Genomic DNA, 26,260 nt, shown 5'->3' with positions numbered 1-26,260 from the left:
TAGCATCTCGATTCTCTAACTATAGCGAACTACTACAAATACAACATACAAAGAATGTCTGTCTTGCTCTCCCCCAGATCAAAGACTAAATCTTCATTATATAACCCAGTGTAGAGTCTCCGCCTGCCTGTGGACTATAATTCTGTCCAGTCTCTCCGTTTAATACCATTATTCTTGGCACAGAACTCATGACCTTTTCTTTTATCCAGGCTTAGCTCTTCTGTTCAGGGCCATTAGCCAGCAGCGCTAAAGTACATCAACAACACTGCAGGCCTCTGTTGCATTTAGCCTGATGCTGGTCTGGGCTGACTTGCAGTGATATATAGATCTACTAAAGCTCTCAGGGCCTGTGGAACACATTTCACATTCTGTGTAATGCTGTGTCTTTCACTGCTCTGAAACTAAAGATGGAATTTAGTTGAATACATGAACGCTCGCCCCAAAACACGCTCGATTCCGGCAACCTCAGAACAGTCGCCACCAGGCATTCCTACACGTAACCTCAGTAAAATGATGCCTAAACCTAACCTTATTCCTAAATGTGACCTCAGTAAAACTATGCCAAACCTAACCTTATTCCTAATTCCGTTTTGGGGGAGCCTTCTCTGGTTATAATTTAGTTTACTTTCTGGGAGGGCTGTTCCCTTGTACTGTATACTGGGCAGACCGAGGGGGGGACCAGTGACCTTCTGATTGGCAAACATCCTCTCTACCCACTAAGCTACGGCCGTCCCTGATGCTCTCTGTCTTTTGATTCACACAGACTCGCTAAAGAAGAAATTGAATGCCTTGCCATCCCCACAGAGAGAAATCACAACTGTAAAGTTGAAAAAAGATGTCAAATATGGTCTGGGTAAGCGGCTAGTTCCATGATGTGCCTTAAAATAATGACTCCATTTCACTACTATCTGCAGCTCAGGGTCAGATTTGGCACGCACACTAAACAGAGTTCTGAGGCTTTTGTTCCATATCCTACCCCATGTCAATGTGTCTGAAAGTCCGTTTATTCTTACACGTGCATTTTTTTTGTGCCTGCAGGGTTCCAAATTGTAAGGGGTGAGAATTCTGGTCGTATTGACCTAGGCACCATCATCAGTTCTATCACTCCCGGCGGCCCCGCTGATGTCAACGGCTGTCTCAAACCTGGTAGGCCACAGTTCAGTATTATCCCATTCTGACCTGAGATCAGATTCATACGAGGTTTCCGCCGGACACACACTGGTCTGACGAACCCATTCTGACCTGAGATCAGATTCTAAAAATGTCAGTCTCTCTTCGATTTTTCAAAAATAGCAGACCTACAAGCTCGTATCGCGCCACTCGGTGGCGCGATATGAGCTTGTAGATCTGCTATTTTTAAATAGCTAAAGCATAACATGATGCTGACACCAAAATGGGTGCCCGTTCAGAATGGGTTATAGTTTGGCATTTTCAAGTACACACAAATGGCTACAAAGGAGATAGATTATTTCTCTGCTGTCGTGAATAAAATGTACATTTTTGAGGAAATGAAAAAATATAACCTTTTCAGGAAATTAAGAAATCTTTATATTTTGAAAACGAAGCAATACTGCCTCATCAAAGTTGGTGTTGGAGAGGTGGTAGAGTTAACAGCTTCAGGAGACAGTTGGAGGCTTCAATGGAGTTGTCCAAACGTTTGCTACTTTCCATTGGTTCGAAAACCTCAAAAATGTTGTTAGGCGGTTTCCTCCCGACAGCAACGAAATATGTTTGTTTGATTGATAGTTTATACGTGTAATCTATTAAATAGATTTATGTATATTGTGGTTCGTTTTAGACAGGAGACAGTAAAGATACAGGAAGGTAGATCAAGCGAGGTGAACGGACCCTTACAGTTCAATTTGGTTCCTTTTGAACACTCGGAGTTAACAGGTTCTTGTGGTTCTCAAATCATTTGAGAACCACTAGTACTAGTTGGACTCCTAAAATGCGATAGTGTCATAGTAAATAATTGCCATACATATTCTGAAGAAAGCCCGGAGATTGACATTCAGTATGTGGGTGTTATGATCAAAATAATGGTGTGTAAAACAGAAAATAAAATAAATTGCCACGGACAAGACCAAGTCTTTTCCACGGATACATTTGTCAGTGAATTCGGACATGTTGGTGACCTCTCAAAACATTGTATGCTGGGTGCAGGCGACCGTCTGATCTCGGTGAACGACGTCCACCTGGAAGGACTCCCTCACGCCGCCACTATAGAGGTCCTCCAGAACTCCCCTGATGACGTCACTCTGGTGGTCTCCCAGCCCAAAGAGAGGCTCTACGAAGGTATAGTAGCAGACGATGCACATTTAATCGAAATCGGCCATAAAAATACCATATATCTGTATCTGATTGATCTCAATTGTCTCAAATTAATGCAGATTATTTTCACCGATATTGAGGACGCAATCACAATGTGGCTGTGAATGTCAGGAGGATTGATTGATTGAACACTTTGGGCCAATCCCCTATAGGGCCTTAGGCTTGTTTCCCTTGTGGTCCTCTGTATAATATCGGAATCGGTCAGAATCAGTATCGGCAGATACAGACCCTGCAAATTATCAAAGATGGGATATCGGTCATAATTTCATAGTCGTGCACCCCTAGATGCAATACATTTTATTTGGGCTTTTCAGTGTAGTGAGGATTAGTTTTCATTTCTACGTTAAGGTATTTGGTAATTGGTTATGCCTCCCTTCCGGACATGGTTAGGTGGTCTTGCTGACGTTACATTTTGCTGTTCAGTATTAAAAGAGTATTTTGGATCTGATTCGTATTTGATTTTGGCTAAATCAACATTATTCTTTGTCTTTTTGGCAGAATCTCCAGCAGCCTTTGTTCCCTATCAGGCCACGTCTTCGGTGACTGCACTTCCCTCTGGCCAGAGACACGAACTAGACTTTGAATCCTCATCTGAGGAGCAAGCTGGAACCCGAAGCCCGAGTCCTCCTCTACACAGTGCCGCCAGCCCCTCGTCGTCCTCCCCGCTCCACCAGCGCTCCAGCCTCTCCTCCTCCTCTCTGCTCCACCTGCGTGCCAGCCTAAGCTCCCAGGACTCGAGGAGAAGCAGTACTGCTGCCAACACCACCCAGGTTTCTGCCAACGGAATACCCCGGAACACTGTTGAAGCTTCTCCTGATGCGGCCGCCGTTGCTGCGCCTGTAGTTCATCAACATAAGCCAGAACCTAGCCTTAGTCTGGACTCTGCTGCTCCGCCAGCTCTGCCACCCAAAACCAGGAAGGCTAAAGTTCCAGAGGTTCCGAAGGTTTCAGAACACTCTGACTGGGGTGATTCAGACATGGATGAGGAGACTTACTCTAGTAGTCAAGAGAAACTGAAGCTCAAAAAGGTGCGACCCTGGGTAGCATGTCTGTGGAAACCTATATCAGTTCACTGGAGTTAAATTAACACTGAGGATTCTTTAAATTTGCACCAAACTTCTGAGCTTTACTTGTCTGACCAGGTAGCCCGTAACTCTATGAAATTGGTATTTTCATGGTACAAGACAGCTGCAGATCCTCAAAACAGGATTTTTGCTTGATGTAACTAACTGCCTGCTATCTATAATAACATTCGCTTGTTGTTGCATTTATGTCAATGCAAAGGCAGATTACGCTACGTATGCCGCATGTCATGTCATGTCATGTCATGTGGATATATGATCTAATACGTTTACCACTCCCCTCTTATTTCCTTATCTCTCCTTCTCTTTTTCTCTCTCTCTCCATCTTCTGTCTCTATCTGTGCGCATGTCACGGCGGGTGATAACTCCACACTCACGGCCCTGTTCTCCGTTTACAGGAGTGCATCATGGAAAGTTTAAGTGGTAATGCCCCAGTGGTCAATAGCCTCCGTCCAGGAGAACTATTTGACATTGAGCTGTCCAAAAAGGACAGTAGCCTGGGCATAAGTGTCACGGTACTGTTCGGCAAGGTTTTAATCCTCTCTTTGTTTTTTTCCCCTTTCCCCCTTAATTTTGTGTCTATACTGTATATACATATTGTATGTGTGCTGCTTTTTTGTGTGGCTTCCTTTTAGCTGTGTGCTGCTACTATCTAATCTTGAAGCTGTGCTTGGCTTTATGTGCATGTCACACTTACTTAACCACTTTTATCCTGGCCACCCTATTTTGGGCATGCCATAGTATAGGGCGAAGGTTTACAAAAACATTTGAGACTTTTTAGAAAATCTACATGCTGAATATTTGTGAAATAGCTGACCTACAAGCTCATATTGTGAGCTTGGAGTTTGGCTATACGAGACAATGTATAAGCTTGTATTTTCGGATCTGTTTTTTAAAAGTTGTAAAAAAGTAATTTTTTTCTTAAGTCATTCTAGGCAAAGAATTTCATTTTTTTTCCTTTTTCTAGGGCTTAAGTGGTTAAGAATTTTTATTTCATTACATCTTGTAGCATGGCATTTTTAACATAATTTCATAACATAATTTCATTCATTGAATGAAGAATCATTTTAATGTTATGGACTATAAGTAAAAGGCCTTCTGCACACCTACAATGGACAGGTGCGTTGGAATGTTATTGACTAAAATGGACTGTTATAGGATAAAAGCCCAATAGGGTAATTCATTAAGATTAATCAATTAAATAAAATGGTAAAGTTGTACAACCGGTGCAGTTACCTGATACCAAAGTCACTTGGTTACATACTAATAACTAGAGTGATTTGGACCGTGACTGGTACAAGTTCTCTCTCTGAATATCTCACTGGTTGACTTGGCTTTTTCATTATAGAGCAGTGGTTTTCAACCCTTTTCTTATCAAGGTCCATTATGTATTCTGCACTTGAGCCACGGACCACCATTTGATGAGATTTAGCATTGCAAACCCAAAACTAAAGAGTACACATGTCTGCCTCCCCCTGGCCAGCCGGGACGCCTGATGGAGGGGAAAGGACTTGTTTGGAATAATGTGTTCCTTCCACACGCTACGTCCAACCAGGGAAACTCCCCCCTGTCAGGTGTAAAGGAGCGACTTGGACACTCAAGCATGACGGAAGCATGAGTTAAGTCCGTTGCTCTCCCTAGGTTGGCGGAGGGTGTGTAGAGCCCAGGATCACATCACAGGATGATTGACACAGGGGTGAAAAATGGGTTACAAAATCGTGGGACAAAAAAAATATATAAAAGAAAAGAGTACACATGTTCATGCTGTATTGATAGGAAAAGGAACTATAGGAAGACAGGCAAACGTTGATCATCATCGTTCTCTAATTGTGTAGACTTCTTGTAAATTAACTTGAGTAAAAGATCTATAATGAAGAGTTAAAGATCTATAATGGTCCATTTGGTTACCAACTCTCCATCATTTAGCTGGGGACCACCTGGAACCCCCTCAAGGACCACTGGTGGTCCCCGGACCACTGGTTATAAACCACTGTTATAGAGGAATATTACCCACGAGGGATAATATTCCTCTATAATGAATAAAAGTGTGTCTACAGACAACATATATGTTCTGTTGTGAGAAATATTTAAAACTGTTTTGAAAATATAGTCCGGTCATCTTAGTTAAATCATTACGTAACCATTACATTTGCTTGGTTAACAAAATGACACTTATTAACACCATCACAATGCAATGAGAAGTGTATGGAACGCTATTGTGCAAAGATTAAATAGATATTCAACTATTATATGAAAACCATAATATTAGTCCATTACTGCACTTATTCATATGATTATTTATAATATCATAACTGCATATTTATTTAATTTGGGCACAATTGGCATTCCATATAAGTAGAGAAGTGCACGGCATCAATAGTTTCATTGAATCATTTGTAAATAACACATCACAAAGTCACCCATCACCCCATTAAAAATCTAACATAATGAAGCATTATTGCTTGTTCCCCTAAAACCGCTGTGGTTCTTTCCAGGGGGGAGTCAACACTAGTGTCAGACATGGAGGCATCTACGTGAAGGCAATCATACCGAAAGGAGCTGCTGAGCTGGATGGAAGAATACAGCGGGGTAAGAATAAAAAAACGATTCAGAACTTAATCAAATGAGCAGACAACACCACTGACAACGGTAAATGGTGCATTTATATCGACCTTTTTCCTGGACACTTTGACACTAACTCTGGAGGAGTCCGGGATCGAACTGGGAACCTTGCGGTTCCCAACCGGATCCAGCTGCTCTACCGGCTACTCTACCCCTGAGCCATTGCCACCCCATATGGTGTCTTTGTTGTCTCCATCAGCCACACGTTTCACATTGGCCTATCCACCAACCAGTGGATTTTTTGCAAAACACAATGCCTCAAATCATCCAATAATTGCCAACCAAGGCGTAAGAAGAAATGGCACCCACAAAACATCTGGTTTTGTTGTGTATTTTAGGAGAGATAGAGACTATGCAATTGCGTAGGGGTGAGGGGTCCATTTGAGTTAGATTAGAACACCAAGGATTTGACTGTGTAGCTGCAGTAATGAAAACTACATGACATGCAATAATTATCATCCTCCGTGTCTAGGTGACCGTGTGTTGGCCGTCAATGGAAAGAGTTTGGAGGGAGCAACTCATAAACAGGCGGTGGAGGCACTTCGAGATACTGGACAGGTCAGAAATTACATTTAAACAGCCATTTTTATAAAAAAGGTACTAGACTGTACACCAATATTTCCCATGTTTTAATTACAAGTTTACTCCAACTAAGTTAGTCATGTCAATAATAATATTTTTCCCACCACTCAGACCGTTCACTTGCAGTTGGAGAAGGGGCAGCTTCCTGCTGACAGCGTCCATGCACCGGTCACCCCTCAGTGCACGCCCCCCTGTGTTGTCAACGAGAGCCAGGCCAAGAACAAAGAGAAGCGTATGGAGCCCAAACCGGATTACAGCTTCATTACAGATGGTAAGGAAACAATATAGTACAAAATGCACTTGGAGAACTCGAGTGTGATTTTACTGTAACCGGTGACGTCCGTAATCGACTAATCGTGGATGTCATGTTCATATTCCATGTAGTCCATATTCCACATGGCTTTTGTCCTGAAAATAGACTGAAAGCAACAACACCTTAGTGTTTATCTGTCATGATGGCATCATATGTACCCTCTAGTCAGGGCCAGATTAAGGCTTTTTGATGACCACAGAACCACAGACAGGGCTTAATTTGACCAAGTTAGTCTTTATCATATTGTCCAGTCACAAAATTAAGTTGGCCACATTACATGTCGCCAGTACATCTGATCATAAAATACAATAATTCCACAATCGCGATCAATGAAGGAAAGGCCACTGCAGTAATTTCCAACAATCCTTCTTACATCGACGCACACAAGCCGACAGTCTGGAGGCCCGCTGTCTGGAGGGTGTGTGTGTGTGTGGCACTGTGTGCTACCCGGAGCCTCGTGACCCAGGCAGCAGCCCGGTGAGCCTGTGCATTTCCCTGGGCATGCCTCTAGTTAAAAATAAGGTTGGAGCTTCTTCTGCAGTGCTTCTCCTGGGATGCTTCAAGTTGCAGCGTCGACATGCTGCAGGTGTAGCAATGTAGCATGTTCACATCATTAACATTGCAGTAGCCGTTGCTTCTGGAGCTGGTGTGGTTTGGTGGTGGGTTAGCTCTAGGGTTTTTTCAGTCAGTGGTCCAGACCCTGCTGATAGGGCAGCCTTACTCATAATGTTGGCCGTGTTTTAGTAGTGGGGAACCCTACAAATGTGGTTCTTTGTGCTATTGGTGAACACTGTACTTATTGATGCATGTAACACTAGAGGCTGTGGTGATTAAGAAAAATCCTTTCGTGAACTTTAGGCAGGATTGGTCCTGCCACCAATCCAGATTTTCAGCTTAATTTGTTCCTTTTAATTCCAGCAGAATAATTTGTTCAAGGCTCAAGTGCAAATGTATTCAGTTTTTAGAAATATATGTTGAATTGCTGCAAGCTGTCTGGAGGAAACCACATTTCTTTTTAGGTTTTAGTTTTTTTTTTTGCATAAATCAATGCTATTGAACATCCTTTACGTCTGTGTGTCGGTTAAAGAAATATTGAAAAGTAGTAAAAAGCCCTTCGGACAAAACCTCTTAACACCATTTGACCCTCAAACTGTCTGCTAAAGCAGCTAACTCTAATACCTCTTCCCCCTCTCGTGGAATTAATTGACAACATATAATGTCATAACATCAATTTTGAAGAGGCAGTATTGCTTTGTTTTCAAAATATAAGGTTTTCTTTCATTTCTTGATTATTGTTTTTTATTTCCTGAAAAATGAAAATTTTGGAGTTGCGTAGTTTCTCTCCCGACAGCAGAGATCCAGTATGTTGAATTGTGCCCTCTGCAAATACACCTGACAGTATAATCATTGTTATGAGGTATCCACCAAAGTACAGCTACATTAATAATCTTCTGTCTCCAGACAATGTATTTGAGGTTGGCTTGCTGAAGAACTCTTCAGGGCTGGGCTTCAGTTTTTCTCGAGAGGAAAACATACCCGAAGAGCCCACTGGCTCCAGCATGGTCCGTGTCAAAAAACTGTTCCCTGGCCAACCAGCGGCAGAGAGCGGCCGCATCAACGTAGGTGATGTCATTCTCCGTGTCAATCGAACCTCGCTCAAAGGCCTCTCACAACATGTAAGTCCGGTATCTCCATGGGTTGAAATCCCAGAGGGGGTTCAACAAACAATGATACATTTAACCACTTTGGCGAACCACTTGGCGAACATTAACGCTGTGAACTTGTAGATCAGCTATTTCCATCGTGTCACAAAGTATATGGGGCTTAAATGATTTCACATGTATGACGATTTGCAAGTTAGAATTGCATGCATGAGTTCTAACACGTATGCATACTGTACTGTAGGAGGTGATCTCAGCCTTGCGGGGAACAGGACAGGAGGTAACTCTGCTCCTCTGTAGACCAGAACATGGTGTTCTGCCTGAGTTGGATACTTCGGCCCTGGTGAGAATGTACTTTTTGATTGCTTGACTGTTTGTCAAGGGGGGTGTGTGTGTGTGTGTGTGTGTGTGTGTGTGTGTGTGTGTGTGTGTGTGTGTGTGTGTGTGTGTGTGTGTGTGTGTGTGTGTGTGTGTGATGATGTATACATAATGCACTTGTTCAAGGAGACTGAACAGTGGTCTTAATCAAGATCAATCTTTTCCTCAACAGACACCTATGTCTTCCCCTCGTAAGGAACCAGTCACCCAGGTGGAGTCCAGCCTGAGTTTGAGCAGGACAGCCTCTCCTTCATCCAGTGAAGGCAAACGGGCCTTGGGTCCCGTGGAAGAGGCCCTGGAGAGGCTGATGCTGAAGTCCCCTGGCCGCCGCAACAGCTACAGTGACAGCACTGATGGCGATGAGGAGGTGGAGGAGGCCTTTAGTCCCAGCGCCCTGGAACACTGTCGACAGACCTGGGACCACAGTGTCTACCAGACCCCCAGTAACAACTTGGGCCTGGGCCGCTATGACAGTCCTGCTCAACTGGACGAGCCTATCCACTCCATGTTCTACTCCCCTAACGCATCTATGACCAGATCTGACCTCACCAGGAGGTAATGTTTAATCAATTAAAAAGCATTATAGCAAGAGTTATGGCAACTTGGCGGTACTTGGAGTGAGAGGAAAGTGTTACTTATTAATTTAGCCACTGATTTTATAAACTGATCCAGACTTTACAGCCAGTGTGCTGTAAAGTTAACAACATGAACCCAAGTGTCCCTATGTCATAATTGGTGAAAATAGAAGAGCTTGCTTGTACAGAGAATACAGATATTGGGTGAAAAGGATCAATAAGACATTTTTGTTAGATTCAGAGCTGATCGAATCAAATGATGAAACCGTTTGCTAAATGAATCCGAGCAGGGCCATCGGACCCCAACTTAAATAATGTTCCAGGTTGCAGCTTTAAATAATGTTCCAGGTTGCAGCTTTAAACACAGGTGGTTTAGAGGTTGACTTTCGCAAGTGACACGTGTTCTATATATCTGTGTTTGTGGGTGTTTCGGACAGGTGTCCTTCATCTCCCCTGACGGCTGAGCTTGAATCTCCCCCTCAGCCCATGGTGACTTCTCCTGCTGCCCCCAGCCCAGAGCCCCTACCTCCTCCACTGCCCACACCCCTGAACCTCACCATGCCAGGGAACGGACAGGACATGGACGACTTTGTCCCGGTAAGAAAGAACTGAGCATGTGGAAACTCCTGTGGTCGGAAAGCTGGAATTCTAATAATATATTTCTGTCAGACCTCCAGAAACGGAGCAAGAGATGTGGTTTAAAAATATTAAAAGTGTATCTGTACCACAGATTTTCAAAAAACTGTACTAAACTAATATATATGGCCGCAGACACCCCATCTAAAGAATATGTTGTTCCAGAGCCCCCAGAAGCAAAGATTTGAGTTAAAAACTTTCACTTTGAAAGAATTTATATTCAAAGATTTGTGCCACATTTTCACGATTTTTCTAAAATACCGGATCAGCAAGCGGTGACACAGACGCGTCCTCGGGTATAAATGGGTTTAGTGTGTTCCTAGTCTCGTGTTGCCAGACTGTTGCCTCTCTCAATTCCCAAATATAAAATGGAAGTGGAGCCTCTTCCCCACTTCCGTTTAGTCTTTACAGTAGACCACATTTATCCTAATATAAATAGAAATAGCTTGTTGCTTAGCAGAGAATGAAATATCAAAATAAGCTCTAAAGACATTTTAACCCATTCTGAACGGGCACCCATTTTGGTGTCAGCATCATGTTATGCTTTAGCTATTGAAAAATAGCAGATCTACAAGCTCATATCGCGCCACCGAGTGGCGCGATACGAGCTTGTAGGTCTGCTATTTTTGAAAAATCGAACAGCGACTGACATTTCTAGAATCTGATCTCAGGTCAGAATGGGTTAATCAGACCAGTGTGTGTCCAGTGGAAACCTCGTATGAATCTGATCTCAGGTCAGAATGGGTTAAAATATATTTTCGTGAACGGAAATGGCAGCTTCCTTACTCTGATTTCGGGACGTGTAGTCCCAGACTCTCTATAGCATCCGGAGACTGTGTAATAGTTGTCTGGCTACGCGAGACTAGTGTGTTCCTATTTGTCGTGGGTCAGGACGTGGAGCTGAAGGTCTCGTTGGTGAAGTCGGACAAAGGCAGCCTGGGCTTCACGCTAACCAAAGGCAACGACCAAGGCTGCTACATCCATGACATCATTCAGGACCCAGCTAAAGGAGACGGTCGGCTCAGGCCTGGCGACCGAATGATCATGGTAAATGCAAAGCTATACCCTTGGGCCTTTAGCTCAACAAAAAGGATGTTTGGAAAAAAGTGACAACGCAAGTGATTTTATTTTTATTATTTTTATTTATTTATTTAACAGGGACAATGCATATTAATCAACACGTCATTTTTCAAATCCATGTAAATGGGCCAGAGTTAGCCATAAGCTAATTTCCATTCCATTTTGAGGGGCGCTAGCCCCTCCTATGTCCAGCTTTTAGTGTGCGTCCCCAAACTTCGTCTCAAACAAAAAGTTCCCATTGACAATGAATGGAGAATTTAACGTCATAGTGTCAAATAGGCATAGTGCCTATTTCACGCCATGATGATCTACGATGACAATAGCGCCCCTCACTTCACACAGGTGTGATTTGTATTCTTATCTAAAGGGTCATGTGATGAACTATGCCACCCCCTTGCTCCTAACCACTTAGGACATGGCACACCTATTTTGGGCATGCCATTAACTCATAATAACCACACAAAAAAAAAAAAAGATTTGTGGTTATATATATATATGAGATATAACATAGTGTAAACTGCCAATTCATAAGCTCGTGGTGCAACACATTGAGTTTGTAGATAGGCTATTTGCTATTAGACATATGACGGAGTACATTATAGGGCTTAGGCGGCTCCACCATTGTGAAATGTTTCAAATCCCATGACTGTGTTTATTTGTGTATATTCTGAATCGGGTTGAGTGAATTATTCATCTCATCTGTCCTCTACAGGTGAACAATACAGATGTCTCCAACATGGGCCACACTGAGGTGGTCAACTTGGTGCGTGCTGCTCCCCGGGTGGTGGATCTAATAGTGGGTAGGGTCCTAGAGGCCCCCAAGCCCCCGATAGAAGCCCACCTGCTGCCGGATATCTGCCTCCAGGGGCCCCAAGAAAACCTGGGTAAGGAAAAGTTCATCTACATTGACTCAGCATTTATTTAACAGAACAGGTAAAATGTGGTAAAGGTTAGTATTGCCAGTAAAATACATATAAGCTCTATTTATGCTCTCGCAAAGTTTAGAAGGGGAGATGGGTGTTGAGTGGGGCCAGCCACCCCACCCATTCGGCTCCCTCTCCAACATTTGCAGGGTTCCTCTAACAACCAAATTTGACCTGAGCCTCCGTGTATCTCAATTTCCATCTAATTCTGTGTGTGTAAGGACTAGTAGGAGAAAGTTGTTGTTGTAAAAGCATGACTTTGCACATGTTTTCCACACAACACACTTTTAAAAACTATCAATCTGGTACAACGGTATACATGGCCCAAATACTGCCTGTCTATTGTTGTCTCCACCAGGCCGAAGGCATGGTATGGGGGGAGAGTATGTTTTGCACTCCGTCCGTCCGTGTGTCCGTCCGTCCGTCCGTCCGTCCGTCCGTGTGTGTGTCCGTGAGCAGCTAATCTCGGCCACCGTTAACCCGGTCGATGCCAAATTTTGCACACGCACTCCCTGGATGCCAACGATGAACCTCTGCCCCAAACTTTCCAGAACGGCCTGTTATAGAGCCACCAGGAGGCCGCTTTGTGCAAAACAAGTTTTTGCACAGTACACCTACAGATTTTGTCCAAACATCACGCAAATTGGTACACAGTCTCTCTAGAGCCATTCAACAAAACCGGTCTTTCAGATTTCTCAGACTCCATCCTGATTGGTTAAGATTGGCTTCCAAAGTTCACAGGAGTGCTCAGTTTCAAACAAAAAGCTGCAAATCATGAACACATCGCGTGATTTCCGTGAAATTGTGCACCCACATTCCCACTAGGCCGAGGACGAAATGCCACATGAACAATTTCAACTCAGCCTCAAGGTGGCGCTATAACTGGCCGAAAAGTGTTTTTACCTCTAACTGCACGGATCTGTGGATAACTTTGTATGCCAACTCCCTAGAGGCCAAGGAAAAACCTTTGCCTGGAATTTTTCACATCTGCTCTTTATAGCGCCACCAGGAGGCCGACATATGTAAAACACATTTTCTATTATTACTCCTTCAGATTTTATCAAAATTTCACGCAAATTGGTACACATGATCTCCATAGTCATGTGATCAAGACAGGTTTGTTTGATTTCTCATATTCCATCCTGATTGGCCACGATTGGCTCCTACAGTTTTCAGGAGTAGCCCGCTTTGTACAAATCGCCACAACTCCTCAACGCAGAGTCCGATTGCGATGAAACTGTGCACGCATATTCCCACTAGGCTGAGGAAGAAATGCCACTTGACAGTTTTCAACAGCCTGATGGTATCCTGGTGGAGACCTGTGCCCAGAAGGGCACTTTTTCTAGTTGTTTCATCTTCCAAGCCTTCTCTGTTGCTCCGTCCAGAGCTTTTTCAAAATCATACACATACTGAAAATTATTGATTGAATTGTTTTGTGTCTTTTATTGCTCATTGAATAAAAAAAGTGATTTTAAATGTTTTATACGTAAATATCACTGGACTTCAAATAACAACACCAAACATTTATTAATTTTGCTTTGATTATGAAATCGTCTTTTTCGCCCAGATGTTTTATACAACTCTAGTCTTTCTTCTCATCATCCAAGATACTGATCTGTAAACAAACCAGAGCCCAGGCTAAGAAGATTGACATGGGAAAATACTTTTGTGTTTATAGAAAGATGCCTGTGAAGAGTAGGCTTCCCTTTCACACATGTGATTCAGCGCGAACAAAGGCATCAACCTCTATGAATGAGGCATCAACTATATGAATACGTAATTTTGATAGCGTTTATTTGTCACTCCCCCGGTGTGCAAAGACTTTACTCCTGTCTAATAAAAATGCAAAACATAAAAAAAACCTCCCTCCCTCTTTCTCATGCAGGCTTGATGCTAGATGGTGGCAGTGACAGTGTGTATGGAGTGTTGTTTGTGAAGGACATCCAGCCTGGTTCTGTGGCCTCCGAAGAGGGCAGCTTGAGACCACTGGACATAATCCATTACATCAGTGGAGCTCCCACCCTGGACCTGACTCTGTGTGAGAGCACCAGACTGCTGGAGCTCTCTGCCAGAGACCTCACACTCAAAGCAACACGGTAGTGAAAGAACAAGAATCATTCAACATGTGTGTGTGTGTGTGTGTGCGCGCGCTTTCATAATGTTCCAATTTGGTCTGCACATTGTTTTGTTTCATACTTTCATCACTTCCAATTTCACTTTGTCCTGGGTATGTCCTGAGTTCTCTCTACTGATTGGATAAAATTGGTATACCGAACCTGAAAATGTACTTTCTGTGTGCTAGAGAGATGGGCAGATCCCTGTTACTGAACAAACACTCTAAAGCGAATGCTAATATATAGCACTACATTTAAAGTTTGAGTACAAGTGAAAATGACCACAGAAGTGTTATAAAATGAAAAGTCTATTTATATAAGACAATTTAGGGAATGAATGGTTCCAACATATGGCTTTAATTTTCTTGGATGATTTGTTTTTGTTCTAATTTGTTCTGCTTGATTCCTCCTCTTCCTCTCAAGGGATGGAAAGCCAGTTTCCACTGAACAGAAGAGTGTCTCTTTTTTCAACAATAACGTCAGTCCAAAGGTCTCCACCAGCATGAACGGTACGGATCATGTCCGAAAAACACTGCTAATGCCTGGCATCACCCATGCTGTTCTGACACTGCTAATGCCTGGCATCACCCATGCTGTTCTGACACTGCTGATGCCTGGCATCACCCATGCTGTTCTGACACTGCTGATGCCTGGCATCACCCATGCTGTTCTGACACTGCTGATGCCTGGCATCACCCATGCTGTTCTGACACTGCTGATGCCTGGCATCACCCATGCTGTTCTGACACTGCTGATGCCTGGCATCACCCATGCTGTTCTGACACTGCTGATGCCTGGCATCACCCATGCTGTTCTGACACTGCTGATGCCTGGCATCACCCATGCTGTTCTGACACTGCTGATGCCTGGCATCACCCATGCTGTTCTGACACTGCTGATGCCTGGCATCACCCATGCTGTTCTGACACTGCTGATGCCTGGCATCACCCATGCTGTTCTGACACTGCTGATGCCTGGCATCACCCATGCTGTTCTGACACTGCTAATGCCTAGCATCACCCATGCTGTTCTGACACTGTCACAGCATGCAAAATGTATGATGCTACTCTTTATTTATTTGTTTAAGGGTATCTTAAAGGGGGAGATCAAAGAGACAACTGTCTGTCAATTTGTCCTTTGGAGGTAAGTACCACCTTGTACAATTGGCAATAACAATTTGGAAGAGAATACATGTTCTTTATTTTTTAGACCAAGGAAAAGAATGGTTAATATTGCTGGATCAAATGGCTCAATCTTCTAGAACTACTACATCCATTTTATGACGCAAGCTCTTTGAAATTAATGAAGTGAGAATATTACCCAAATCTGTGTAAAAGATGTATGTGTGTGAACAGCATGCACGTTAGATTGAGCCCTGCCATTGATTTTCTACCATTTTAATATTAATCTATGAAAATATTCTGGTTGACTGAATAGTTTCTAGGGGCAATTATTACACATTTGATTGAAGGCTTGGTTAGAATTATAATTTATTATGGGGCCATGAGCGAGCGCACACAGCCCAGTAATGTAATGGCTTGTAACGCGGGTTGAGTGAACACCTAACATTTGAACATTTTTAAACATCTCAAGCTCTCTGATGACAATGAATTGATTAAATATGTTTTTGTGCTATTGTGTTAATGTTAAGGAGGAGATAATTAAGCTGGAGCTGGAAAAGCCTCCCTCAGGAGGTCTGGGTTTCTCTGTCATTGGAGGGGAGAGGGGGATTTTTGTCAAGTCTATAACCCCAGGGGGAGTAGCTGACTCATCAGGAAACCTGCAGGTTGGAGACAGGCTGCTTAAAGTGAGTTTGTTACACCTTGCCAACACCTTGCTTTACTACAACAACAACAACATGCTTTGGGTTGAAGCCAGGGGGGCAGTCAGCCAGATATTTCGTGAAGCCTCATTTGAAATCGGTAGTTCATATAATGGCCTGTTGGACTGCTGGACTGGACCCAAAAAGCCCCATAGCTCCATAGAGGCCCATGTATTTTGGCCCAACTTCACCTAGACTGTATTACCTTAATAAACATGGTCATGAATACTTTCTTCTTCCAGTCACTAGTTTAAAGTCTCATTTCTAATGTCATAATATTCTTTTTGGAAAATTATGGTCCCATTAATTAAAAAAATGACCATAAAGTCGCGTATGTTCTGAGGGGCGTGGCTACCGTTACAGTCTATGATCGGGATTCCCCTCCCACTCAAGAGTCTTCTCCTCCCACTCGAGTCAAAATAAAAACCAACGGAGAAAAAGGGGGGAAGTCCCGCCTCGTTGTCTGGGCAGCCAATGACCAGCTGGTACAAAACGGAGCCAGCCAATGGCCAGCTGGTACCAAACGGATCTAGAAAGATGGCGACTTACATCAGGAATTAGCATATCATTACAGGCTTCATTTTACGTTCATGTTAGACCCGGGGAACGCTTTGTCCATATTTTTTACAGTCTATGGTTGAAGCGGACAAAAACAACTTCGACACTGTTATGTGTTAATGTTTGTTATTCAAATCCTAAGATCAGCGACATTCACTTCAAATCCTTCTGGTTTGTTAATTGGAACAGGAAGGAATCGTACATTGATTGCGTGTTTCAGCTGAGGAAAGTGCTGGTGATTTTTTTGCAGTTACATGATAGTGTTATGTCTCAATGAAACCTGTGTACAGTGTATATTATTAAGTCTTAAGTTTCAAAGATCAATAATATTTCACAATGACGTTTTAATTTAAGGCCTTTGTTTCTCCATCTTAACTACTGTGTCTGTGCTGTGTACGTAGGTGAATGAGGCTGCAATGACGGGCGTGTCCCACACCAAAGCTGTCACCACCATCCGCAAATCCAAAGGTCTAGTTCATCTCATGGTGTCAAGACCACCGGACCAAAATCCTACCACATACCTAGCATACCTACCCATAAATACTGACAAATGCAATGGTAACACAGGTATGAACACATACCTGCCCATCATTTCAGAAACATGCAATGGTACTAGCTACAGATATGAACACAATACCCATAATATTTAGAAATACTATTGGATTTATGCCTTTCCTATTGTCATATGCACTGGAAATCTTGACTACCGATAAACATTCATGTTTTTAGTGAAACCTTCCAATAATGGTAGCTTTTGATGACTGTATTTCCGTTAATGAACAGTGAACCTTTTGAGTAAATGTGAAATGCACGTGTGATGTAGTCTTTTGTCTTGGTGTGGTTCTCAGATATCAGTGAGGACAGTGGAGTAAAGACCAAGCCTTTTACTCCCCGTGATGGGCTGAAGTCTGACAGCCTCCCTATCATACCACCAACAGGTACATGCAGTTGATTGAACTTCCTACTTGAAACCCATTACTTCCGGTCCCGAAATGCAAGCGGAAACGGTTATTGGTTGGAAGGGCAACGAGGGCGGGTCTTCACTCGGTAGAACCAGTACTAGAAGCATAGCCTACTTTATCATTCATTTTTAAAATATATATAAAAAATATTTGGACACTATTTACTAAATGTATATCATGATACCGGGAATTGGAAAAAAGACCTCAAACTAGCAATTGAAAACAAAGTATTTATGAAAATGTTTCCAAAGATATTAAAATCAAGTGTAAAGTCCAGAACCTCATTCACTGAGTGCTAATGCTTCGGCAGCCAGCAGGGGGCGCCATCATTGAGAACTGCATGCTAAATATCTCTTGCTTGATGCTTGTTTATACATACTCACTTACTCATCTCACTGTTTTTTTGTTTTGTTAACAGTTAAACTTGCAATAAATAAATAAATAAAATAAAAATATTTTCTACAGATTATGAGGTGGGTTCTCCAGAGCAGAGCACAGAGCTGTCAGAGGACACCGATTGTGATGGTTCATCTCTACCTGAGGATTCACCTGAGGTAATGAATCCTCATGACCTGCCTCTGCATTTAATATGACCACTAGTAAATTGAATGTTGTTGTTTTTTTACACACAGAGTTCAAATACAACTCAGAATGTTACTGTGTACATTGAATGTATACAGTACTTCAAACTGTAGCCTAGTACATATCAGTTCATTGTTTTGTTTTTCAGTTTTTTTTTATACCTGGTAATATGATTTTATTTTATACCATAATATGATTTTTTTATACCTGGTGAAATTACAGAGTTCCCGGAAAGCAGAATGGAAAGAGGAGTGTGTGGATGACCCCCTAAATGAAAAGTAAGCTCTATTTTAATGACCTGTCCATTTTTCTTGTTCTTAAATGATTTTCTTTCTTTTTAACCAAAAAGACCTGATGCTGATCAAAACAGCTTTCTGAAAGACTTATGTTGCTTTATCAGTGGTGCTCAAATGTCTTCATGTCAAGGACCCCCAAAATAATATGTATTTGGCTGCTGACCCCATCTCAAAATATTTTGTTCCAGGGACCTCCAGATAAGAAGCAAAGATTTTAGAATAAAAGTTCCCTTTAAAATTTCAAGATTAATAATACAAAAATAGCAGATCTGTGTCACACTAAGAGCTTGTATATCTTCTATTTTTTGAATAGCCAAAGTATAAAATAATGCTTAAAGTGGTTACAATGATGCTCTCCCTGTTTGAATGGGTTAATGATTGACCTTAACACCCATGTGGTGTTTGTCGCTGGATAGCAGCTATATGCAGATCGGCGCTGGCCAACCTGAAGATGATGACGTGACATGGGGAAGTGATGAGCTGCCCATCGAGAACATGAACTCCCAACAGGGAGAAGATGGTGAGCCTTGATATGTGTTCTGCTCATCGTTACATTATCGGCACACATTGTCCAGATACAACAAGGCCAATATAAAACTCAAATGGGTATTTCCATGAAATGGTATGAAGTTCCTTATCTGGTAGTGCTACAGGTTTTGGACACATCCATCATTTGAGTGTTCTCAAAACGTTCAATTTATTTGACCCTTCCCCAGAGGGAGCTATCATCACGGAAGATGAGCTGACCTCCCTGCCCCTGGTCAAGGTGGTTCCTGATGGCCAGTACACAGGCTCCAAACTCAACACTGTGGTCCGCATGATGAGAGGACTTCTGGAGCAAAAGGTCCCTCTACAGGAGTTTGAGGTAATCACTTCTCATTCTCACTCTCATGACTTTCTATACATGAACTATGAATACAGAATTTTATTTGTTGTTTTTGTTTTCTAATATGCCCTCTGACAGAATCTTCAAAATCTTCAGCCACTGGACGACTGTTTAATAGGGCAGACAAAGGAAAACAAAAAGAAGAATCGCTACAAGAACATTGTTCCCTGTAAGCCAATTTCATTATATATTATATTGTTATTGTATAAGAGCTTTTATCCATGAGGCTCTGTGACTAGCGCTAGCCGACCACATTTAAAGAAACTATTTCACTTTTGGTGTATTCAAGGCAGGGTGGCTAGTATTTCACGTGAGTAAATGGCATTCTTTGGTATACTTTTCTTTCACAGTTGATACCACTCGAGTTGTACTTGAAAAGGATGGAGGCTACATCAACGCCAATTTTATCAAGATGCCAGTGAAGGATGAGAACTTCTTGTACATCGCCTGCCAGGGACCTCTACCCACCACTCTGGGTGACTTCTGGCAGATGGTTTGGGAACAGAAGTCTAATGTAATCGCCATGATGACCCAAGAGGTAGAAGGGGGTAAAGTGAAATGCCAACGTTACTGGCCAGATACACCCAGAACAGCAGAGATGGTGGACGACAGGCTGCAGATCACGTTGGTCAAAGACCAACACTTGGACAACTTTGTCATCCGAATGATCGAGGTTAAAGATATCAAGGTGAAATCAAACTCTGATTTGCTGTTCAGTTTCTTAGGATATCAAAAGGACAATTCATGTATTGATTGCACCGTAATCAATTGATATTAAAAAGGTGGGTGTTCAGACCAGGAGGCGTCAAAAAGCAATCTCGGCAGTAAATGAATTAACATGAATGCTGAATAGCTCTATTAGTCTGATAGAAATCATTGCTAGAGTGTGTTTTTTTTTCCAATAACAGGGGTCTCCCTGTCTCTCCAGCACAAACAGAAAATAAATTTAGGTCGGGATATCAATGTTAGGATGCTCATGAAAGATCTTTGTATGTTTGGGTAACATTAGTATCCTATCGTGAAAATGTATTTTCTGTTTACCAGAGAGATGGGGAGACCCCTAAAACGTAACAAACACTATAGCCTATAGGTGGCGTAGTAAATAAATAAATAAATACTGTACCACTTAACGTTTGTATTGAATTGTCCTCCACTGCAGACCAGCGAGGCCCAGCTCGTCACTCATCTGAACTACACCGGTTGGCCCGATCACGGAACGCCTTCTCAGCCAGAGCAGCTGCTGACCTTCATCTCCTACATGAGGCACATCCACCAATCAGGACCTATCGTCACACACTGCAGTGCAGGCATTGGCCGTTCAGGAACGCTCATTTGCATAGACGTGGTTCTGGGCCTCATCAGTAAAGATGCCGATGTAAGTATGCATGAAAGTTCTTGCATGAGAGCGGGAAAGGTGGTGGAGTTTGAGGGTCCAATGGAGTTGAGAGTTTTTTTTTACGAAGCGCTTTTAGCAGCTATTTTTGTCGACTCCAAATAAACCTACAAAACCCACTGATGCACCCAATTGAGACATAAGCTGTACGCAGCGAAAGAACACATTGTCCACACTCCACAGGTTAACGTTCATTTTGATATATTTACTGATCCAAGCATGTGCACATACAGTACAAACAGGTTCTTCCATGGTGGCTGTTTTCCTTTTCATTGGTTCAATATTCTTTTAACCAACATACAGACGTAAAGGTGTTCAATAGCATTGATATATGAAAAAATATATAATGGAGTTAGGTGGTTTCACCCCGACAGCGACGATATTTAAATACGAGCTTTCATTTTGATTTCAAATAAGGTGGTCTGTTTTATGTACTGCATCAGTTTGACATGTGCTCTGTGTTATTGTGTCTCTTCTGTAGTTTGATATTTCAGATGTTGTGAGGAATATGAGACTTCAGAGACAGGGGATGGTTCAAACCGAGGTGATTTTCTTACATTTGCACCAGGATCATGCCATCATCAATAAATGTCATGTATATGGTCTTAGACTGTTATGTTTTCATAAGTGTGCATATGTTCATAAATCAGTATTTTCTCTTTGGCGTGTTAAATAAGCCATGCTTTAAAATGCATTAAAAAACAAGGACAACATATTCTACAACATTTCTAATTAGAATGTCGATTACCTATCTCAAAGTCTTTGCAAGACTTTGCAAGATTATGACTCGAGTCATAATCAATCAGTTGATAAAGTCATAATCAATTGGTTTAAACACAATTGTATAGTAAGCCCTGTATACTTTGCGATAAACAAAAAACGGATCTGCAAGCTCACAATGCATCATGACACATGACCATTTTAGGATGATTAATCCAGCCAAACCGCTGGTATGGTCAAGTATTACACCTTCTAAATTATAATGCAATGTTTTCACAATCTTTTGACTAATACACATATATGTATTTTTACAGGAGCAATATATTTTCTGCTATCAAGTGATCTTATATGTGCTAAGATGTCTTCAAGCGGAGGAGAAGATCTCAGGATAGTGGATTAAATCATGAACTTTCTGAATGAAAAACTCAAATGGAGGACAGTTGACATGGGCAGATATTGCCAAATCACAATTCCAAGATTCTTTTTTTAAATTCCCTTAAACCTTAATTTCTTGAGAGTAAATCCTAGAAGTCTATATATTTTTATGTTTTATGTTTTGCTTTTTAAGTTCTCCCATCTTTGGCTGCTACAGTACGTCTCTTAATGCATTTATGTGAACTGTTGATTGTATGTTGTCTTTTCATCTACAACAGAACATAAATATATTTTTCCTCCAGATTCTTGGATTATGCTAAAATAATTATGAAAATGATGAATGAATTCATATTTTATGTGGAACAAAATTATACTTATTTTGAGTTTTAAGTATAATTGATGCTGGGACTTGCCTTGACAAAATACTATGACAGTATTTGCTTTGTAAATCTATTATACAGTAATTGTTAACTGCTTTGGGTAATTGATGAAAATAAAAGTGTACATATTCATCTCCTTTAAAATTAAACTGTGGATACGTTTTAAATGTCATTAACAAAATATGTCTCTTTTGTAAATATGAGTCCTCCTCATACTACAGTTTTACACAACGTGGCCAAAACTGTCTATACAAGCTTGCGATGCAACACGTGAGCATGTAGATCTGCAATTTGTGCTATTTTGTGTGGTTAAGTGTTTGGGGGGGGTATAACTGTTGTACAAATAAAGTATTAACAATAGCAATAGCTTGTGACTAACTACATTAGACCCATTGGAACACAGATTCAAATGGATTACTACTGAAAATTACTCTTCAGAATTTACAAAATTCTGAAAAGTAGCCTGTTTTGGACAACGGAACCAACTTGGATGCAGAAACAGTATGTCTCAGGTGTGTGTGTGGTCACCAGCAGAGGACACAGAAAATAAGGATCCAGTTTACTTAGCCTTGGAGACTGCAGGTGTTTCATTTTCACAAGAAAAAAGAAACCTGACCATGGCCATCATACTCTACAATGTGTCCATCACCATCTGGTCCAGTGCCCCCACTTATAAATTGAGCATTTGGTCAGATGAGTCATTGATTGTCATTTGTCAATGTCTGCAGTACTGCAACAGGACTGGGAAGTGAGCAAGAAAAGGACGATGGTGCCATCTGGAGGGGAGAGAACAGACTGAACAGATCTTTGTTCAGCATCATTCCGTTTATAGAGGCCCTAAGAGTTTGCACTGCAGTGGAGTCTTTAGAACAACTATTCCAATTTGCTTGTTGAAATGGGGGGGATTTAACAGCTAAATGTATTGATGATTGGTGGAAGTTCATGGGTAAGAAAATAACTCACTTTTACTCCCTGCATAATACAGCAGCTTGCAGTAAACATTCTGCTCTTCTTTTCCTTTCTGGGTTCACCCTGAACCTGAGGTTGATATTTGCTTGATCAGAATGGAGTTACCGAGAACATCCTGGCAGGCATGAGGCATCACTGCCTGCCTGGTTTCTGACCTGAGATCAGATTCTAAAAATGTCTTCTGCATCCTGACAGTTTTCATTCTGACCTGAGATCAAATTCTAAAAATGTCTGTCAGTCGCTCTTCATAAAAAAAAAAATAGCAGACCTACAAGCTCGTAGCGCGCCACTCGGTGGCGCGCTATGAGCTTGTAGATCTGCTATTTTTAAATAGCTAAAGCATGACATGATGCTAACACCAAAATGGGTTCAGTACTGGGCTTAGAATCTGCTAATTTTATAGATTTTATTTAATAAGTGCTGTTTTACTATCTCACCCCACTGTTATTAACTACCCTTGTGTGTGTATCATGTATACCAGGGGTGCCCACACTTTTTTGACTTGAGAGCTACTTTCAAAATGACAAGCTCAACCAGATCTACCGACCAAAATATATTATCCAATTACGTAAAATAGTTAAACAATATACCTGGGGGCAGTTAAACAATATACCTGGGGGCTTTGGAATAGCGGCATTGGCATTACATACTAACGCACTTGGAATGGGAAGTACAGTGGGTACTTTTTAATGCTGACATTAAGTGATACAATACTTGAAAACGAATTACTGACTGCATTGTGGGTTTAAGCCGACAGGCCCTTTTTGATCAAGTCACCTTAATTCAAGTTCCTTTTACATTTATTTTTAGGGCACGTCATGTGGTCTACCTTTTGGGCACCCCTGAGTATATGTCACATTTTGTCATGTTTGATCTGTTCTTCCGTTTCGTTTAATGGGAATGACACTTATTCCACAGTGATGCTTGATTGTGGGTTTTGTAATATTGAATATGATGGCCCACCAGTGACCACACACTAATTGAGGAGAATTCTTCCTGAACTCCAGGAAATGTGATTATGTGAGGTATGTGTTCAGTGTGGCATATTGTCTGGTGTGTGTGATCTCATACATACAGTACATATGATTGAGTGTCCACCATGGCCTATTAACAGTTTATTAAAAATAATCCATTATTTCCCTTTAGATCACCTTTAAACTCACCTGAAGTGCTAGTACAATAGTCAAACTATCCCATTTCCTGAATATGCTATTGTTGAACTGTACTGTATTCTAATACTGCATGTTAACTTAACTACTGCTGCTACAATGTCTAACACAAATAATTGTACTGTGCACACTGTACACAAGACAATAAAGAAAACCTTGAAACCACAGACACATTTTAAGGTAATTTATTACAAGTACATTATATAAGGTACATCATTATTTTTCACAAGAACGATTGAGGTATATAATTGATATGTATAAGTAATCATAGTAATGTATTGTTTAAAACAGTTTAAAAATGGTTAAAAACATTGTTTAAATTGTTTTAAACATCATTGTAGAAAACAGCTTTAAAGCCAAAACTAGAAGACTTAACAAAGAAACCTTAAATTCATATTACAAACACATTTGCATGTTTAGGTAATATAAAATATATTATGCATTTAATAAATGATAATGTCATTCATGTACATTATAAGGTACATCGTTATTTTACATCACAAGAATGATTGAGGTATTTCATTGATATTTACAAGTAAGTTATCAAACTTAAAACAGTTTAAATTGTTAAAAACATTGAAATTGTTTAAAACATCATTGTAGAAAAGTCTTTCAACTGCTTACCAGCCATACCCAGAGGAATGAGAGTCTTTGAGCTCTCCTTGGAGAGCTGTCCCATGGGGATACCTCCCTCTTGGGCCATGCAGGGGGTGATCAGCTCAGCCAGGTACTTCCAGAAGTGTGGGATATCTGTAGACATGTCCTCCGCCACGTCTAGGATAGCTTGAAGCCCTTTATAGTACTGCTGTATGGGCATTATGCCAGCCTTGATGAGCCGATGCAGCAGCTGCCCCATGTGGTCTCTGGCGATGGTGCTGCGATCTAGCGTGGACTCCAGGCCATTACGCACAAACACAAAGAGCAGCTGACTACTGTTCAACTCCTGTACACACTGCAGTGCCTCCTTCATGTCGTTGATGTGTAGGTACTCTTCAATGATCGCTGTGGATTTCTTGTCCACTTCCTCCTCGGTCAAGGTGGGGGTCTGGGGGTGTGGATGATTAGGAGCAGCGTCCTGCTTTATGTTCTCTGTTGTGCTCAGCAGCTGGCTGTTGTTAATGTCAAGAACACGAGTCTTGGTCATTTTACTGAGATGTGAAGTATCGACGCTGGGTTTGTTGTTGGTGGAGATGGAGTAGCTGTTCCAGCCCTTGGCCACCCTGCTCTGTCGTGGGGTGTATGAGTTCCGTCCGCCGGGCCGGCCTACACCCAATCTGTTGCCTGTGCCTCTGATTGACTCCTTGGAGAGGAGGGTCTGCTGGATATTCAACTGCTCCCTTTGAACCTCCATCTCAGCATCTTTGTGGATCTGGTCGATGGTTTTGGGACCCTGGTCTGCGCGCCTGGGAACCCAGTTATTCTGTCTGAGGTCCACCACATCCTGCAGCATGAAGCGGATCCTGGGGGAGGTCTTCCTCTCCTTGATGATCTTGTCCATCTGGTCCATGCAACGCTTGGCCAGCTGAATGTCCATGTCTTTCCCAACGGTGGAAATAAGTGTACACAGAAACTCCATGGACTCCTCATCATGTTTTAAGAGCAGCTTACTGATGATGCACTTGTCCAGTGTCGCTGCCGTTAGCATCTTGAGCTTGAACAACTCCCCAATTAACTTAATGTTGCCCAAGGAGCACCTCCTGACCGTGTTTTTGTAATGGACCAGTTCCTCTTTGCAAAGCTGCTTCTCCTCCCCCTGGGCAGCATCCAGATTCCTGTCGAACTCTGCTTTGCAACGGTTGAGCAACAGCCTGCGGAAAGTCACGCAGACTCCTGGCTTATCTGCACTGGGGA

At 41.9% G+C, this 26,260-nt stretch overlaps 1 protein-coding gene across 5 annotated transcripts in view; it reads left to right on the top strand.

Annotated features, from left to right (window-relative positions):
* Positions 1–22,403, top strand: part of ptpn13 (protein tyrosine phosphatase non-receptor type 13) — a 77,292-nt gene extending 54,889 nt beyond the window's left edge. The window contains exons 21-49 of one of the 5 annotated variants that reach the window (XM_083794018.1): positions 764–853; positions 1,039–1,146; positions 2,164–2,295; positions 2,830–3,359; positions 3,812–3,928; positions 5,909–6,002; positions 6,508–6,593; positions 6,729–6,888; positions 8,392–8,606; positions 8,836–8,934; positions 9,142–9,524; positions 9,982–10,141; positions 11,072–11,227; positions 11,973–12,144; positions 14,069–14,279; positions 14,721–14,806; positions 15,385–15,440; positions 15,949–16,104; positions 17,079–17,244; positions 17,526–17,615; positions 18,105–18,193; positions 18,444–18,499; positions 18,937–19,037; positions 19,234–19,382; positions 19,482–19,572; positions 19,754–20,091; positions 20,563–20,778; positions 21,278–21,340; positions 21,831–22,403. In XM_083794018.1, coding sequence (XP_083650144.1) covers positions 764–853; positions 1,039–1,146; positions 2,164–2,295; positions 2,830–3,359; positions 3,812–3,928; positions 5,909–6,002; positions 6,508–6,593; positions 6,729–6,888; positions 8,392–8,606; positions 8,836–8,934; positions 9,142–9,524; positions 9,982–10,141; positions 11,072–11,227; positions 11,973–12,144; positions 14,069–14,279; positions 14,721–14,806; positions 15,385–15,440; positions 15,949–16,104; positions 17,079–17,244; positions 17,526–17,615; positions 18,105–18,193; positions 18,444–18,499; positions 18,937–19,037; positions 19,234–19,382; positions 19,482–19,572; positions 19,754–20,091; positions 20,563–20,778; positions 21,278–21,340; positions 21,831–21,908 — 4,448 coding nt within the window. In that variant the 3' untranslated portion in view covers positions 21,909–22,403. Of the gene's footprint in view, positions 1–763; positions 854–1,038; positions 1,147–2,163; positions 2,296–2,829; positions 3,360–3,811; positions 3,944–5,908; positions 6,003–6,507; positions 6,594–6,728; positions 6,889–8,391; positions 8,607–8,835; positions 8,935–9,141; positions 9,525–9,981; positions 10,142–11,071; positions 11,228–11,972; positions 12,145–14,068; positions 14,280–14,720; positions 14,807–15,384; positions 15,441–15,948; positions 16,105–17,078; positions 17,245–17,525; positions 17,616–18,104; positions 18,194–18,443; positions 18,500–18,933; positions 19,038–19,233; positions 19,383–19,481; positions 19,573–19,753; positions 20,092–20,562; positions 20,779–21,277; positions 21,341–21,830 lie in introns of all 5 variants that reach the window. The other 4 variants (XM_083794016.1, XM_083794015.1, XM_083794014.1 and 1 more) reach the window with 4 other exon arrangements.
* The last annotated feature ends 3,857 nt before the right edge of the window (positions 22,404–26,260 follow it).

This window comes from Protomyctophum parallelum (assembly GCF_964188405.1).
Source record: "Protomyctophum parallelum genome assembly, chromosome: 21".
Taxonomy (NCBI): Eukaryota; Metazoa; Chordata; class Actinopteri; order Myctophiformes; family Myctophidae; genus Protomyctophum; species Protomyctophum parallelum.
The sequence above is the reverse complement of the archived record's forward strand: the minus strand, read 5'-3'. Positions and strand labels throughout refer to the sequence as shown.